General features: G+C 35.4%; 1 protein-coding gene across 1 annotated transcript in view; it reads left to right on the forward strand.

Moving 5' to 3' along the window:
* The first annotated feature begins 1,348 nt into the window (after positions 1-1,348).
* Ift88 (intraflagellar transport 88) overlaps positions 1,349-18,857 on the forward strand; it is a 114,050-nt gene continuing 96,541 nt past the window's right edge. Inside the window, exons 1-5 of the mRNA XM_026394913.2 lie at positions 1,349-1,432; positions 7,461-7,556; positions 10,490-10,552; positions 17,179-17,235; positions 18,379-18,432. Coding sequence (XP_026250698.1) covers positions 7,467-7,556; positions 10,490-10,552; positions 17,179-17,235; positions 18,379-18,432 — 264 coding nt within the window. The 5' untranslated portion in view covers positions 1,349-1,432; positions 7,461-7,466. The remainder of the gene's footprint in view (positions 1,433-7,460; positions 7,557-10,489; positions 10,553-17,178; positions 17,236-18,378; positions 18,433-18,857) is intronic.

Raw genomic sequence — 18,857 nt, forward strand, 5'->3', positions numbered from 1 at the left:
GTGAGTTTCCATATTCCCTTTGGTTCTGCTATCCTCCTATCCCCTGCCTCTCACCACATACCAGGACCACAATACCATGGGGGAAGCCCAGGTGCCCACTGTGCATGCAGTGGGTTTGTGTTTTGCTGAGAAAACCCCAAGTTTAAGAAATATTAATATTCTATAATGGACTGTAAACCAACTGGCTAAGCCTTTGGGCAGTGGGGGAGGAGGAGGGATTATCTTTGTTATACCGCAATAATCCTGCTTTTTGTTCTGAAGGGAAGTACTTATTTCGGTGTTCTAAAGCTGTTCACTATACAAATGTCCTTGAAAAGATGGTTATATTAGGATTCTCCACAGAAACAGAACCAACAGTATGCATATTTACACAGAACTTTAATTTAAGGAATTGAATCACTCTGCAGATACCACAGACTAGCTCATTTGACAGATAAAATTAACCATCACAAGAGTCCAGAACAAAAGCCTCATTGTTATAAAAAACTACATAAAAGAGGTTGTGAGGGGAATTGGAAGAAAAAACAAGGAGAGAAATGAATTACAGTAGATGGGATAGAAAGAGAAGATGGGGGGGAGGGGGATAGTAGAGGATAGGAAAGGTAGCAGAATACAACAGTTACTAGTATGGCATTATGTAAAAATGTGAATGTGTAACCGATGTGATTCTGCAATCTGTATTTGGGGTAAAAATGGGAGTTCATAACTCACTTGAAACTAATATTTGAAATATGATATGTCAAGAACTCTGTAAGGTTTTGAACAACCAATAATAATAAAAAAAAAGCCATTAGGACTTCTGTTCACAAGACGTGCAAAAACGAGAGACACCCATGGAGAGTATCTCCCCAAACGCTTAATTTTTAAAACGCATTAATTACCAGTTTCTTAGATTATGTCTACATCTCCCAGTTACACCTCTTAAGACATAATAAAAAATTAATTATTGAAGACAAAGTGGTGGGGGGTGAGATTTCCCACATAGGTATCATCTGAGGACAATTTTATAGGGTGACCAAAAAAATTATTTTCGGGGATTACACTGAAAACGGGCTTCCACGGTTCACAGACTAGTGTAGTGGCTCCAGGAGACATTGCATAATAACTTAGGTACCATCATTTGGTCATCTGTTTCCTGGCTGATTTCACCAGGATTTACAGGATCTTGGGTCCCTGCGCCCTCTGGATCCTGCCCCGACCCCTCTTGGCCCCGACTTAGAGGCGCAACCCACTACTCCTCGCCCCTCCCTCCAGGTCTCCCCTCAGCCCCCGCGCTTCCGGCCCCGCGCGGAAGACTGTGGGAGCGGCTTCCTTGGATTCCGCCCCTGGCAACCGTTCCAGCGCCGCGCTCCGGCCTGCTGAGTAGATTCGCGATAACGGCCGCGTCTTCCCTGGGCTCGACTCGCGGTCACCCCACTCCTCTCAGCGAGAGGTAGGAGAAGGGCCTTGGGGTCCGAGCGCCTCAGACTCCGCGCGGCTGTGCTGCGCCGCAAAAGGCGCGCGGAGCCCACGGGGAGCCTCCTCCTGCTCGCGTTGTGGGGCCTGCGGAGGGGCGGAGGACAGACTGCCCGCCCTCGGCCCCTTCCCGCCCACCTGTGGCGGGAAGTCCATGTGGTACCCTTGTCCTTCCTTCGTTGACTCTGGCGTTGGTTCGCACACATCGGTTTCCATAGCTAAGACCAGTTTTTATTACTCCTCCTAAAGGGATGGGCGGTCCAGTTTTTCTTGGGATGGCCGTACCAGTACCAGGTCGTAGTCACACGTTAACGAAGCACCTCCAAATACAAGAAGACCATTGTACCGGCTCTAGAGTTTCACACCAAATACAGCGACCATTCCTTTTAGAGATTTAATTCCTTTTGGAGATTGTTTAATAAAAGGTTGAGCCAGAAATGAAGGCAAAAGTGAACAAAACAATGCATAAAGTATATATAAATTCCAATACACTAAGTATAGTTAATCCTCTGTATCCCCAGGGAATTGGTTCTAGGACCCACTCCCCTTTAATTCCAAAATTAATTGCTCGAGTCTCCCTGGACCAGCAGTATATAATTTATACAATTATTCCAAATACATAAGTAATTCATTTTTTTGGGTTACTTACAAATCCTAACACAATGTAAATGTTATGTAAATAGTTATTATAAACAATTGTTTAGGAAATAATGACAAGAAAAAGTCTGTATGTTTTCAGATGTAATTCCCTCCCATCCCCACGTACTTAACAGGATGCAGACTCCGAAGATATGGAGGGCCAGCTACGGGTTTCCCAGTTTTGTTTTTTTTTTTTCCTGAGCCTAAAATTACAGTTTTTCTGTTTACCAGGCTGATTTTCTGGTTGTGATTGAGAAACTACAATCGACATGTTGGAAGTAGACTGTTTTTCAGAGTAGAAGCATGTTAAGAAATAACTTTTACATTTAATAAATGTTTTACTGGCAATTATATTGAGGTGACATTATCCTCAAATTATTTCAAGATGAGAAGCTTGTTGTGTGTATAAGCTGCTTCTGAAAGAGCTTGGAGTATCCAGAGACTCTAAGTGTAATATTTATTTTGCAAAAGTAGCTCTTAGCCATAGGTAATTGCTTTCACCTTTCCTAGGTTTGCTTTCCAAATCTTTAAGAATAGTATATTCCACTAAATGTCTGTTCAACTAAAGACTCTCCCAAATATAAATTTTTTACAATCTGGTTTACAACCCAGCAAAAAGGATCTCTAACTCTAAAAGTTGCTTGTTAATGTGGAAGCTAGACTATTTAAATAGGGCTCATAATCAGGAAGTTCTTGCTTAGCATAATGATTCTCAAAGTGGGATCCCTGGACCAACAGTATCAGCATCACTTGGTGACTTGATAGAAATGCACATTATATGGAATTGAAAGGGTGATAATATCCCCCACTGAAGACTTACTGAATCAGAAACAGTGGTGGCTGGGGAGAAGCAATCTGGATTTAATAAATTTTTAGGTTTCTGATGTTTGAGAGCCACAAATATAGTACAGTAGTCCCCCCCTTATATGCATGGGATATGTTTGGAGGCCCACAGTAGACACCTATAACCTTTGGTAGTACTGAACCCTATTTATGCTCTGATTTTTGCTATACATACTTACCTATGATAAAGTTTAATTTATAAACTAGTCACTGTAATAGGTTAACAATACTAAAATGGAACAGTTATAGCAATATGTTGTAATAAAATTATGTGAATCAATCTTCTCACTCAATATATCTTTTTTTTTTTTTTTTTTTTGGTACCAGGAATTGAACTCAGGGGCACTCAGCCGCTGGCACAACCCCAGCCCTATTTTGTATTTTTAAAAAAAATTTTTTTTTTAGTTGTTGATAGACCTTTATTTTATTTATTTATATGTGGTGCTGAGAATTGAACCCAGTGCCTCACATATACCAGGCAAGTGCACTACTGCTGAGCCCCAGCCCCAGCCCCTATTTTGTATTTTATTTAGAGATAGGGACTCACTGAGTTGCTTGGTGCCTCAATAAGTTGCAGAGGCTGGCTTTGAACTTGCCATCCTCCTGTCTCAGCTTCCCAAGCTGCTGGGATTATAGGCATGTGCCACAGAGCCCAGCTCAATGTATCTTTTTTAAAAATATTTTTTTAGTTGCTGATGGACCTTTATTTTATTTATATGTGGTGCTGAGAGTTGAACCCAGGACCTCACACATGCTAGTCAAGCACTCTGCCACTGAGCTACAACCTCAGCCTCTCTCAATATATCTTATTCTATTATTCTTACCCTTTAATAATGTGTGTTGATACTAAAATGTGACCTCTCTTTGGCATATCTGAATTGCCAGCTTCATGATTTTTTACTTCAGGGCCATAAATAAGTAAAATAAGGGTTACTTGAGTAAAAGCACTGTGATACTGCAAGAGTTGACCTAATAACCAAGATGGCTACTAAGTGACTAATGGGTCAGTAGCGGATACAGCGTGGATATGCTGGACAAAGGGATGATTCAGGTCCCACGTGGGTTCAAGCAGTACTATAATATTTTATCACACGACTTATAATGGAATGTTACTTAAAATGCATGAATTGTTTATTTCTGGAGTTTTCCACTTCATATTTTTGGACTGTGTAGTTAAGTGCAGGTAACTGAAGGCATGGAAAGTGAAACCATGGATAAGGGAGAAAAGTGGTCTCCATATTATCTGAGCCAAAGCTTTTAAGTTAAGTTGTTTTATGCTTCTTCCACGAGTGACCCTTCAGAGGTATTTTGGAATGACTGTTTTTATCTGACTGACATTTGCTCTCACAGTAATGAATTTTCATCTTCAAAGAGTAATGAGAAATTAACTCAAAGTGGATCAAGGAATTGTAAAAACTAAAACCATAAAACTCTAAGGGAAAAAATAGGCATAAATTTTCATGACCTTGGTTTAGGCATTTGTGTCTTAGATGTGATACCAAAAGTGTAAGCAACTAAAGAAAAAAATTGATAAATTATACATCCAATTTTAAAATCTTAGTGCTTTACAGGATACTATCAAGAAGTGAAAAGACAATGTATAGAATGGGAGAAAATATTTGCAAAGCATATATACAATAAGGTCTAGTAGCCTGAAAAATAAAGATTTTTAGCTATATAAGACCATATTATTAAAGGGCAAAAAATCTGAACAGACATTTCTCCAAAGAGATTATGCAAATATCCAATAAACACATGAAAATATGTTCAACGTCACTAATCGTCAGGAAAAATCTGAATCAAAACCACAGTGACATATTTCACATTCACTACTGTGGCTCTACCAAAAAGAGGGACAATAACAAGTGTTGGCTAGGACATGGAGAAATTAGAAACCTCGCATTGCTGAAGGGATGTAAAGTGTTGCAACCACATTAGAAAACAGTCTGGTAGCTTTTTCAAAAGTTAAACATAGAGTTACCCTCTGACCCAGCAATTCCATTCCTAGATATAAACCTAATAGAATTGAACATATATTCATGCCAAAACTTTATGCAAATATTCACAACAGTGTTACAAGTTTCAAAGTGGAACCAACACCAGTGTCCACTAACTAATGAATAGATAAACAAAATGTTATAAATTTATTATTCAGGGCCCCATTTTTCTTTATGAGATGAAGAATATGTTTTGGAATTAGATAGTGGTGATGGTTGCACAACTTGTGACTATACTAAAAACCACTGAATGATATACTTTAAAAGGGCTAATTTTATAGTGTGAATCATATCTCAAAAAGTAATAATTTTATTAATTTTTAAATATAAATAATTTTTAAAAGGCTCTGAGAAGTGACATATTTGGTATTATGCTGAACAATAAAATTTTTAAATGGAATTTTCTTAGGAATTTACTGGCATACTTAAAATAGTAAAAAAAAAAAAAAAAAGAAAGAAATATACTGCTAGGTAGACAAGTAGTTCTATACTACATTTTTTTGGCTGCTGGCCCTCTTACACCTCTGACCCTCAGAATTGCCTAAACTACTGACTTGATTTGAATGACACTTCTGGGACTCCTTCCAGACTGTCAAACAATTATTACATTTATAGCAAAAGTACACAGTAATTACATTTTTCTCATGCTTCTATTTTATTTGCTTTGACATCTATTTTATTCTGCCTAAGCATGTTTTTCTCAACATTTATTATGAAAGTTTTCAAGTGTGTAGCAAAGTTTAAAGAATTTAACTGTGACCCTTTTACTTGCTACCTGGTTTCTACCATTATCATTTTTCTATACTTGCTTTATCATATGGCTATCCTATTCATGTATCAACCCTTCTTTTTATACATTTGAAACAAAATTGCAGATATTAAACTTCCTCTTAAATACTTGGCATGCTTACTAATTTAGAGTTCAATATTTATCTACTGTTTTTCCTTTCAAGATAGAATTTACAAAGAAAAGCAGAAATCCTAAGTGTGTTTGTTGAGTCTTCATACGTGGATGCTAGTGTAACTGAAACCCCCATCAAAACATAGAATATTTCTCATTACTCCAGAAAATTCTCTTGTGCTGCTTCCAATTTAATCTCTACTTCCCCACCCGCAACAAGCAACCACTGTTCTGATTGTTTTTTTCCATAGGTTAATTTTTGCCTGTTCTAGAACTTTATATAAATGAAACAGTGCTCAGTGTACCATTTTATATAAGGCTTCTAGCACACAGTGTTATTGAGATTCTTTCATATTGTTATATATGCCATCAGTGCATGCATTTTTGTATTGCCAAATAGTACTTCATTGCATAAATATACCATATTTTGCTTACCCATTCTATTGCTGGGCATCTTGTCTGATTCTAATTGTGTCCATTATGAATAAAGCTGCCATAAACATTCTTACATAAATCTTTTTGTAGACATATTTTCATTTCTCCCAGGTAAAAACTCTGGAGTAGAATTGCTGGGTCATGAAAGGTAAATATTAATTTATGAAACTGCCAGAATTTTTTCCAAAATTGTACAATTTTATACTCCTATCAACAGTGTATGAATATCCCAATTGCTTCACATTTTTGCTGGCCTTATATGTTGTTGATCTTTTAAACTTTATCTATTATGGTGGGATTATAGTGGTATTTGCATTGCATTGGGCTATTGCTTATGTTTCATCTGTACTTGATACTGTCAGCTATATCCTTCCCTCAGTCCTATCACTGTTTTTTCCATGTAGAAGGTATGGAATAAATATAAAATGAGGGCAATGAATGAATGTTTTGACACCTACTTTTAGGAATTTGAAAAAAAAAACCTGAAGCCATAGAAATATGTATAGTTAAATTTGGCCAAAAAAGGTTATGCATTCGAATTGAGAATTATTTCTTAGGGCTTGGGGTATAGCTCAATAGTGTGCTTAGCAGCAATGCCCTAGGTTCAGTTCCCAACACCCCCAAGTGTACACACACACACACACACACACACACACACACATACACACATATATTTTAATTTTTATACCAGTCACACATTGTATTAACCAGTTTTCTGTTGCTGGGACAAAATAGCTGAGAAAATCAACATAGAGGAAGAAAGATTTTTTTGGCTCATAGTTTCAGAGGCTTTAGTTCATTGTCAGCTGACCCCATTGTTTCTGAATCTGTGTTAAAGCTGTACAGCATAGAGGAAGGGCATGGCAGAGCAAAGCTGCTTTCCTCAGAAAAGAGGAGTCAGGAGAGGGAAGGAGGGAGAGAGAGAGAGAAAGAGTAAGCAGGATATGCCCTTGGTAACTATTTCCCCCAACTAGGTCCCCCTTGTACCATGGTTACCACTCCCAATAATGCATTCAACCAAAAGTAGATAAGTCTGTTTATGAGGTTAGATCTCTCATGATCCAGTCACTTCCCCAAAGCCCTTCTTTTGAACATTACTGCACTGGGGACCAAGCCTTTAACAAATGAACCTTTGGGGGATATTCTACATCCAAATCATAACACATATTTGCACTGTTGATTTTTCTTAGGCACAAATGATGCAAAATGTGCACCTGGCTCCAGAGACAGATGATGATGATCTTTATTCTGGTTACAATGACTACAATCCAATCTATGATACTGAGGTAAAACAAAAAAAACAAAAAACTTTTTTTTATATTAGTCTTTTGTGAACTAGCTCAGTTGATATATGAAGACTTTGGATTTGAAGGTTCTCTGCTTTTTTATGCTTTAAGTAAGTTGACTTAAAAATCGAAAAGTGCTATTAGTGAAGATTCTGCTAACTTCCACCAATAGTAATTATTGTAATAGAAGGGAAGATCATGAGAAGTATTATATAAATGAATGAAGATGAGTTATATACTTCTGTTTTTCATCAATATGTGAATTAAAAAGACTTAAATCATCTGGAAGTACTTTTTTTTTAAAGAGAGAGAGAGAGAAAGAATTTTAATATTTATTTTTTAGTTTTCTGCAGACACAATATCTTTGTTTTTTGTATGTGGTGCTGAGGATCGAACCCGGGCTGCACGCATGCCAGGCGAGCGCGCTACCGCTCGAGCCACATCCCCAGCCCCCTGGAAGTACTTAAAAGCAGGTTTTTCTTTCTTTCTTTCTTTCTTTTTTTTTTTTAGGGTACTAAATTTGAAGTGTCATGTAGTTAGTTGTAATAATAACAAGTATAATATATAACCTAGTCACTTGAAACTGTTGCTTAAGATGATAATACAATATACAGTTTGTCAAGGTACAAAGAAAAAGTTACAAAAATTGTGTTTAGTGTTTGTTATTAGAAAATTTATTGATCATTCTTTCTCGTTTGTCATTTAATTAGAATTTATTGAGATTATTCATAACATTTTATGAATAGTTCAAGAATCTTAGAAGACTCTTTTTACCAAAAGATTTATCAAAATAGAAGTATAATTAATTATGCTGGAGGTTGCCTTTGGCTTTGTATTTTACACAAAAGTTCCCAGTTTTTATGGCTGAACATTTTGTACTTATTTAATTTTCTGTAGTGTGATATGGGAGGTTATAAAGATAATTTAAAGTAAAAGTTAAAGAAGAAATGTTTGTAATAAAATCATATTTAAAGTGCATTGTATTAGTATCCTGTTAATATGAACATTTTACTTTGATTTTCTACAGACTTTTAAAAAAGTAAATTGAGGGCTGGCTCAGTAGTAGAGTGCTTGCCTCACATTCGTGGGGCACTGGGTTTGAACCTCAGCACCACATAAATAAATGAAATAAAGGTATTGTGTCCATCTACAACTAAACATTAAGAAAAAAAGTTAATTGGGGGCTGGGATTGTGGCTCAGCGGTAGAGCGCTTGCCTAGCACGGGTGGGACCTGGGTTCCATCCTCAGCACCACATAAAAATAAAGGCATTGTGTTGTGTCCATCTACACCTAAAAAATAAGTATTTAAAAAAAAGTTAATTGGTAATGACTTCATTTTATATGTATTAATACCAAGCAAGGATATTAGTCTGTTTCTTGTTGTTATAACAAAATACTTGAGGCTTGGTAATATATAAAGAAAAGATATACCTCTGTTTTGGAGATTGAAAGTCCAAGATCAGGCAGTTCCATCTGTTGTCTTCTGGTGACGGTCCTTGGGTTGCATTGTGATAGGAGTGGTTACAACAAGCCAGATCACATGGTGAGACAAGAAGCCAGAGTAGAGAGAGAGGGGCTAGTTTGGTCTTCTTATAAGAACCCATTCTCAGGCTAGGGTTGTAGCTCAGTGGTAGAGCGCTCACCTCTCATGCATGAGGCACTGGGTTCAATCCTTAGCACCATGCAAAAATAAATAAGGGCTGGGGTTGTGGCTCAGTGATAGATTGCTTGCCTGGCATGTGTGAGGCACTGGGTTTGAGTCTCATAACCACATATAAATAAATAAAGTCCATTGACAACTAAAAAAGAAATATTAAAAAAATTTTAGGAACTAATTCCACAAGACCTCCGTAAATCCCTTTTGAGGACGGTACTTCCAATGACCTAATTACCTCCCCATCTCTCAAAGATTACACATTTTAGCATCATCACACTGAGGACCAAACTTTTAACATGTGAACCTCTAGGGGACAAACCACATTCAAACCATAGCAGCAGGTATATTTTTGTCTGAAGTAAATTGGAATAAATTAAAGGCAAGTAAGAGAGTTGTACTAAAGTGTACCTGAGTAATTACAGCCAAATTTATGTTGTAGAAGAAGTAGGAAATGAAATCATGTTAAAAGATTGGCAGTTGGTAAGACGGGGTGTTTTTTAGAGAGCTTAAAAAATGACATTTTGTTCAAAAACCTAAGAACAATTGTATCTCTGACCTTGACTAATGTTTCTCTCCTCAGATTTCCTGAGGGAAAATATAAGTCAAGAATCAGGAAAGCAAAATAACTTATTTCAACTGAGATGATTCCAAATGACAGAACAGGTTGAACTCAATGGAGCCAGCTAGGTTCACTTCAGTCTGAATCTCAAGATTTTACCTGTCCAGTGAAATGCAAAGGTTTTTCACTTGAGCAGATGTAAACAAAATAATAGAAAGTGTCTGCTTCCTTGCTTGTAAAAAATATGCCCTTTTTTGTCCTGGGGCTTTCTCAGGTAGGAATGGTAGCTTGACCCTAGTATATGGGAAAAGAGGGAGAGGGAAAGGAAGGGAGGGAGGGGGTACAGATCTCTTCTTACTGCTGTAGCTACTGGGAAGGAAGGAAGCGAGAGAGGGAGGGAGGGAGGGAAGGAAAAGAAGGGTCATGTCCTATATGTGCGATCTTTTAACCAGGCATTATGATACTGACCTTTTGAATAATAGTTAATAAAATGCTCTTAATAAATTAATTAACATAATCAGTACTCTTATTTGTAAAAAGGAAGGAGCCTTGATATTTGGGGGAAGATTTGAGGACAGGAGTCCTTGAGTCCCAACCCTGATGTCAGCATCTAGGATATGATGAATTATAGAGGATCTTGAATACCTTAAGAACTTAAACATTTTTCCCCAATTCTCTTTTCATATTTGAATGTTAAATTTGCCTTTTCATTTTAGGAATTGGAGAATGATACAGGTTTTCAGCAAGCAGTGAGAACAAGTCATGGCAGAAGACCTCCTGTAAGTGAAATTTTAAAAAAAATGGTAAAAATCACATATCATAAAATTTATCATCTTAATTATCTTGAAATGTAAAGTTTAGTAATGTTAAGTGTATTCACATTCCAGTGAAACAGATCTTCAAAATTTTTTCGTCTTGTAAATATGAAACTCTGTGACTATTAAACAACAATTCCCCATCTTCTCCCCTTTCCTAAGTCCCCAGTAACCACCATTTGCTTTCTATTTCTGTGGATTTTATCATTCTGGGTACCTTACATAAGTGGAATCATAGAGTATTTACGTTTTTAAGACAAGATTTATTGCACTTAGTATAATGTCCTCAAGTTTTATCCATGTTGTATCATCTAACAGCATTTCCTCTTTTTAAAGGCTTCTACTGTATATATGTACCACATTTTGTTTAACCATTCATCTGTCAATGGAGAATTGTCTATTTTGATGTTGAGTTATAGAAGTTCTTTATATATTTTGGATATTAACTAATTAGATATATATGATTTGCAAATATTTTTCCCATCCAATAAGTTACATTTTCATGCTATTGATTGTATTCTTTGAAGTGCAAAGATTTTTAGTTTGATGTAATTCTACTTGTCTAAATTTTTTTGTTTGTTTGTTTGTGCTTTTGGTGTTATATCCTAGAAATCATTGCCACAAACAATTCCATGAAGCTTCTCCTCTATATTTTCTTCTAGGAGTTTTATAGTCTTAGGTCTTATGTTTAGGCCTTCAGCCTATTTTGAGTTACTTTGTTGTGTATGGTATAAAAATGTGACCATATATGCAAGGGTTTATTTCTGCAGCCTCTTCTGTTTCCTTGATCTTGTCTTTATGCTAGCACCACACCGTTTTGATTACTATAGCTTTGTCATGTTTTGGAATCAGGCAATGTGAGTCTGATAATTGTTCCTCTTTTTCAGAATTGTTTTAACTTTTTAGGGACCTTTGATATTTCATATGAATTTCAGGATGAATGTTTCTATTTGAACAAAAAGCAATGTTAGGATTTTGATAGAGATTGGCTTGAACCTGTAGATCATTTCAGGTTGTATGAACATCTGAACAACATTTAGTCTTCCAATTCACGAATATCTTATGTCTTTTTCATTTGTTTGTGTCACCTTTAGTTTCCTTCAGTAATGTTTTGTATATTTCAGTGTATCCAATAAGTGGATTTTTAATTTTTCTTATTTTTATTTGACATGTTGTATTAGTCAGCTTTTCCTTATCATAATGAGATACTTGAAACAGGTCAACTTTGTAAAGTCTGGGAGCTGAAAGAACAAACAACATGTAGGATCTGGTGAGGGCTCTATGGTACATTGCAGAGCATGGGTGGGAGGAAGGATCCCATCTTGAAAAGGAATCTTGAGAAGAATTTATTGGTTAGGCTTAAGGTTTTAAACTACTTGCTCTTGTGAGAACTTACTTTAGGAGACCAATTTTCCCCTCTGTCAGCAGAACCCCCTTGACTTCCCACTAGGCCTCCCTTACAAGATCCACAGTATCTCCCAGTATAGCCACTATTGGAACCATGCCTCCAACACATAAAACTTGGGGGATAAACCACATTCAAACCATAGCACATTTAATAGTTGTACACATAATTTTAAAGTATTTTAAATCAAAAGTTTCTGTATGCTTTTGAAAATATAAGTGTTGTGTATATAAAACATCAGAGTATGTTTACCTAAAATATTATTTTAAAAATATTTACCTTTCTACTTTTTAAAGTGCTAGAAATATTATTCCTTCAAAACATTGGGTCTTAATAATACAAATTATTTCTTTCTTGTATAGTGATTCTCTTCCACTGGTACATAAACCGCTACATTTATTTATTTATTTTTGTAAAATAACTCTTTTGTAACTCTTAAGATTTTTGTATATGTCATGTGAAGCATAGATATGTGTTTTCCACAGTGCATGAAATCTGCCAAACTTCTTTTGTAGTTGAAAATAAACAAGGCTGGGACTAAGTGAAATAGTGAAGTATAGAGAGTTTCCCCTCTAATGATCTATACCTAACATTCTTTTTTAAAAACAACTTTCCCCTCCTAGTTTTATTATAGCAGCTGTTTTCAACTGGGGACAGTTTTGCGCACCCACACCTCTAGGGGACATTTAGCAATGTTTGGAGATAATTCTGGTTGTTATAGAGTGCTGTTAGTATCTAGTGGATACCCATAGTTGCTACTAAACATCCTATAATGCATAGGTCAGTTCCACATAATAAAGAATTATCCATCCCAAGAGGTCAGTACTGCCAACATTAGGAAACCCTGATGCAGTAACTCCTTTGCTTTAAAATGAGATACTCTCCTGCTTTCATCTTCCTTCACTTTTTTTATTCTTTCTGCCATCTTCCCTAGCACACATTCTAGTTTAGTAAAAATCAATGATTAATATTAAACATTTAACATGAAAAGAATCTTGTGAGTAGTTTGCCTCATCTCATTTGGTATAAGTGAATGTAGCATGGTTCCCTGCAATGAGTTTAACTAGCTGTCAGAGTCCTCCATAAGAGTTCCCTAATTTCTCAAAGCAATTGCAAGCAAAGCCAAGGGTTCCCAGCACTACCTTAATAATTCTCTGGAATTACTCATAGAACTCAATGAAATCTATTGTACTCCCAAGTTTATTGCAACGGAAGGATACAGATTAAAATCTGCCAAGGGAAGGAGGTGTATGGGACAGAATTTGAGAGTGGTCCACAAATAGAGCTTCTGATTGTCATTTCTCTATGGAGCCAGGAGTGATTGTAACTCTTCCAGACCACTGTATGCGACAGTACTCACAAATTACTGCCAACTAGGGAAGTCCACCTAAGATTTTGATGTCCAAAAATTTTATGGGGCTTAATCACATACTGCCTCTATAGTTACCCTTTGGTCTCCAGCCCCTCCTGGAGGTCCAGGCTGGTAACTCTGGTAGGTGAAACTGATACGTCCCAATGCACCTACCATAGATTACATTGTTAGATCTTCCACTGATCAAGGCCCCCAGACAATCAAAGACATTCTTATCAAGTAGATAGGAGTCTAGAGATCACTTCCCAGTAGTCAAGGGAAAAGGCCAGGTCTCTCTTTGGGTAAAGTAATTCTTTGGTACATATTCCACAGCTAGTATTTTAGTTTTAAGGTTAGTTTCATTATTGGAAGAAAAACCAGAACACTGGGTTCTGCTAGACTAGTGACTAGACTGTGGACTTTTGAAGAGACTCTCTGTTTGACTCATTGTTCTTTTCCTTATTGACCATGACTTAGTAAATCAGGTGATTCACAGTAGGTGATAATTTTGCCAGACTGGCTGCTTTAATCAGCTTTGGAGTTGTTATGATCAGAATATCTGACAGGAAAATCTTATAGGAGGATAAGTTTATTTGGGGCTCATGGTTTTAGAGATCTCAGTCCATAGATGGCCAACTCCATTGCTGTGAGCAAGGTGAAGGAGCACATCGTGGGGGAAGAGCCCATCAGAGGAAAGCTTCTTAGCTAATGGCAGGGTCAGAAAGCAGAGAGAGAGAAGGGGCCTGTTACAAGGCGTAATGCAATAAGTTGTAAAAAAAGAAAATAAATTGCTGTGGGACCATGAAGAGAGGTTATTTTCCAGTAGTTGGGACAATTAGAAGATGTTTCTTAAAAGATTAAATTAGAGTTATATTAAAGGATCTATGAAATTGAGGCAGACCTTTAGATATAGGAGGAAGGACACTGCAGGTGAGGGGAAAAACGACAAAGGGTTGAGACAGTATAGGAGCTTGTCAATGCTGACTACAAAGAACAACAGCAGCAAAACAGATGTAGTCACTAGGTAAAACTTAAAAAACAGTAATGTTCTTTTGCCCTCAGTTTGTTCTCAAGGAGAAAGTTGCTGAGACCTGTATTCTTCCCTTCTAGCCTTTTCTAAGACCTAGAGCCAACTTTTTCAAGCATTTGAGTTCTAAGCCCTGCAATATTAAAATACCTGCCCACAAGAAGGCAAAGACCCAATGATTAAAGTTTATCTAACAACTCATGTATTAAAACCTATAATTCAGGCATCTATTTTTCTACAAAATAAATAGATGTGTATTTTTCCATATTTTCCTCTATCATAATATGTTCGTTATTATTCAGTTCAAAATATTTTCTGATTTATATGGCAATTTCTTCCTTGACCCATGGATTATTTGGGAGTAAACCTCTTAATTTCTAAAATGTTCTAATCATCTTTGTTTTAAATTGTTTTTTAACTTTATTCTTAGGTAGGGAACATAATCTGTCTGATTTCAATTCTTTGGAATTTATTAATATTACCCAAGTGCATTTTCAAGGAATGTATATTCTGCAGTTGATAATAGGTACAATGTATGGTACAGTGTATAATTGGATCAAGTATATTAATGATTTTCTTCAGGAGTTCTATATTTTTTATGAGGTTTTTTTTTTTTTTGTCTACTGGTTCTGTTATTAATGGGAAGTACAAGCACATCTTGCACTGTTAAGGATTTGTCTATCTCTTTTCGGTCTTTAGCAGAAGATTTTAGAATTGTTATATCCATATGGTAAAATGAACCTTTTATTGTTGTGAAATATCTTTATTTCTAGTAATGCTTTATGTCCATTTTGCCAGATGTTAATATGTTGATATAGTTATATAAGCTCTCTTTATGTCTAATATTTGCATCATATGTCTTTCCCAGTTTTTACTTCCAAGTTTTCCAAATCCATGTTTAAGATGTATCTCAATAGAAACATGTAATTGGGCTCTAGTTTTTAAAATAGTCTACCTTCTTATTTTATTGAGACATCTTATTTACATTTAATGAAATATTGTATTTAAATTTTATTACTTATTTGGGTTTTTTCCTCTTTTAAGTTTTGTTCTCTTCCTTTCCCTCCCCCTCTCTCTTTCTTTCTTTCTTTCTTTCTTTCTTTTTTTGCCTTCATTGCTTGTTTTTATTATTCTATTTCCCTCTTCTGTTATCTTGGTAGTTTATATTCTTTAACCATTTTTTTTTTGGTGTGTTCCTAAACATTACAATACTCATCTTTAACTTATGAAAATCTGTTATAAACTAGTAGTTTTGCTACTTTCTCTACAATGCCAAAATTTTACACTATTTTCAGTTCTAGGATTACCATTTATTCTTTTTGATGTTGTTCTCTACTGACTTGTCAATCTTGTCTTTTAACTCATTGAACATATTAAGCATGGATATCTTGAAGTCTATGTCTGGTATTTTCATTACATGTATCTCCATCTGGATTTCTTTTAATTTGTTTGTGTTTCTTGTGTTTTTGGTTAGTTAGTCTTGCCTCCTGTATGTCTGATTCTTTTTGATTGAACACCAGACATTGTAAATGAAAAATTGTAGAAGTAATTTATCGCTCTATGTCTCTGTTAGTATCTGATAGATACTAGCCACATGTAACTATTTATTTGAAATGAAAAATTCAGATCCATCTTGCAGTAGTCACATTTTAAATACTCAGTAGTCATGTGTGGCTAGAGGCTATTGCAGATATAGAACGTTTTGTTATGCAGAAAGTTCTGTTGGATAGAACAGCTCTCAGGATTGTAGAGATAATTTACTTTTACTTATGACCCTAGCAGTACAAGGTATCTCTGGCCTCCTTAATCTGGTTGGATTGGAAGTGATTCTAAATTCGACTTCATCCCTAAAGAAGGCTGGTTGATATACTTCTATTTGCCTTTCAGCTTGAGGGTATGGTCTTTTGAGTGCAAGCTAGAGCCTGGAGGATTATCAGAGCTGCCTCTTTGGCAGTCCCCCAACTCCACTGTTTTTCCCCTCAGACTGTGAGTTTTTCAAAAACTGTGCTCAGTTTCTCATCCATGCTTTTGAAATGAACAGAGTCTATGAGAGAAAAATAGCGGAAATGCAGGTTCACCTCTCAGGTCTTCCCTTCTCTTCTTAATTTTGAGACCTTGCAATTCTTCAGTTTTGATGGTTCTCTGGTGCATGGAAACAATTTTTTAAACGTGTTTTTGTCCCTAGCCTTTTTAATTGTTTTTAGTAAGAAGGTTTTTTTAAAAAGCAATAATCCATCATAGCCAGAAGTAGAATTCCTCAATGAATTGTATTTAAATATGTTGAACAATAAATAAGCCTAACAACTGTCCTGTTTAACACATTTTCACATGGTCCTATTTGAACCACTACAGTTTTGTTATCAGCATACTTTATATACAAAGGTGGGCAAATTTAGGTTCAAAGATATTAACCAGTTGAGAGAGAATTGGGATTTAAACCCAGTTTCTTAGACATTAAAACCTGCATCTATTGTGTGGGCTAGTGGCTGGCAGTACTATAAATGTAGTAAATGTTGAATACATGATAGATGAAAGTATGAAACAGATCTTTCTTATTAGTACCTTAGGTCATTTCTAAAGTCTCCTTTCTCCTTTAGAATGAATTTCAAAATAAGTCTCTTTCTCAATACTTTCTCAATTAAGAAAAGTGAGCTCCCTAATATTAAGATAGAAATATTTAGAAGAATTATTCTAAATATTACATAAATATTTTCTTATTGATGAGTCTATATTTCCATTTCTTTCCCAATTTTCTATTCTATAGCTTAATCAGAATTCTGTTAACTGTGTTCTTTTTCCTCCCCAAGATAACTGCTAAAATACCAAGCACTGCAGTTACTAGACCTATAGCTACTGGATATGGGGTAGGTTTTGTAAGCTGCAAATATTAAGATGCTTTTTCTTAAACATAAGTCAGTTCTAAATAATTTTAGTAATCTTTTACTTCATGAACCAGATATAGTTTCCATTTGGATAGTTATAAGAATAGTTATGAACATTTAAAAAGTCTAATTTGATTAACAGCTTTGAACATTTTAGTCATTTTGATTTTAAATATATCAGAAAATATTTTGCTGACTTTCCATTTGTAAACCTTATGTTGGTTGATTAAGTTGCTTCATTTTCTGCATAATATAACCAAGTCTCATTTGTATTCCATTCATGTATTTTATGTGAAATCAGATGTTACCTAAATGTAATGTTGTTGATAATTATTTTTAAAAACTTACTAATTAATAAATGAAGAAATAAAATTTTTAAAAAAGTGTTTTGAAGTTATATACTTAGGTCTTGCCTTAGAGATCTTTGGAGGAAAGATACTCTATAAAACTCTATAATAAATAAGTAAATCTTTAAATCTTGTCCAAATTACCTACAAGTTGAAGGGAGAAAAAAATGGAAGCACGTGGTGGAACAGCATTTCCTAGTCTTTATGATAATATTTTCTAAGGGGTCAGAAAAATGGCTTTAGAACCTAGAAGTCCAGGGCACTTGCCTTTATAATGATCCTTTATGTAAGTGAAGAAAGTAGCCTTTTACATAATATAACTAACAGTATGTCATGTGAAACATACTTTCATTAATCATTCTGAACATGTACTCATAAATTTGATTTTTGGTGTTGTTTCAGAATAAGAGACAGCAAACTCTTTCTGTGAAGGGCCAGATATTTTAGGCTTTGCAGGTTATGTGGTCTTTGTCATAGCTATTCATCCACCTCTGCTTTTGTAATGCAAAACAACCATAGGCAGTGTGTAAATGGATGGAGTTTGACTGTGTTCCATTTAAACTTTATAAAGGCTTTGGGTTGTTGTTGTTAACTTCTGATTTTAGAGTTTCATAGTTTGATTCTATGCCTTCAGGTGATAAATGGGAAAAAATTATGTGTAAGTTTACTTGTCAAAAGAATGAAGAAAAAATTATAAAGAAAAGATCTATAACTTGGTTTTTAAAAATAAAGGTAGCTGTGTTTAGGAATCTTTTTAACTGACTTTTCTGTTTATTAGTCCAAGACATCCCTGACATCATCAATGGGAAGACCAATGACAGGGACTATTCAGGTATCTCTGCTATTTAGTTGTTGATTTTGTGCCTTTCTCATGACTTGGAATTTATACCAGAGATTCCCCTCTCTTTGTTATATATTTTAAAATGTTAAATTACTTATATAATGACCCTGATTCATAAAATTGTGGGGTAAAGTTTAGACTGTCCTAAATTGTCAGATTTATGTTCAAAGATTGTTCTAAATCTTTGGATTTATGTATTGAGGTCTCAAATGAAAACCTATTGGAGAGTAGATATAGAAATGGTTTATATTGTATATATATGATGTGTTTGCTGAGACCTGCTTTTCTTCTGTTATCCTTTTCAATGATTGTGTTATGTGCTATATATAGGAGACCAGCCATAAGTAGGAGAGTATCTAAATAATGTTAATTAGTTTTTTCTTTTCAAACTGAGAGAAACCAAATTATATCAAGGA

This window comes from Urocitellus parryii, chromosome 2, assembly GCF_045843805.1.
Source record: "Urocitellus parryii isolate mUroPar1 chromosome 2, mUroPar1.hap1, whole genome shotgun sequence".
Taxonomy (NCBI): domain Eukaryota; kingdom Metazoa; phylum Chordata; class Mammalia; order Rodentia; family Sciuridae; genus Urocitellus; species Urocitellus parryii.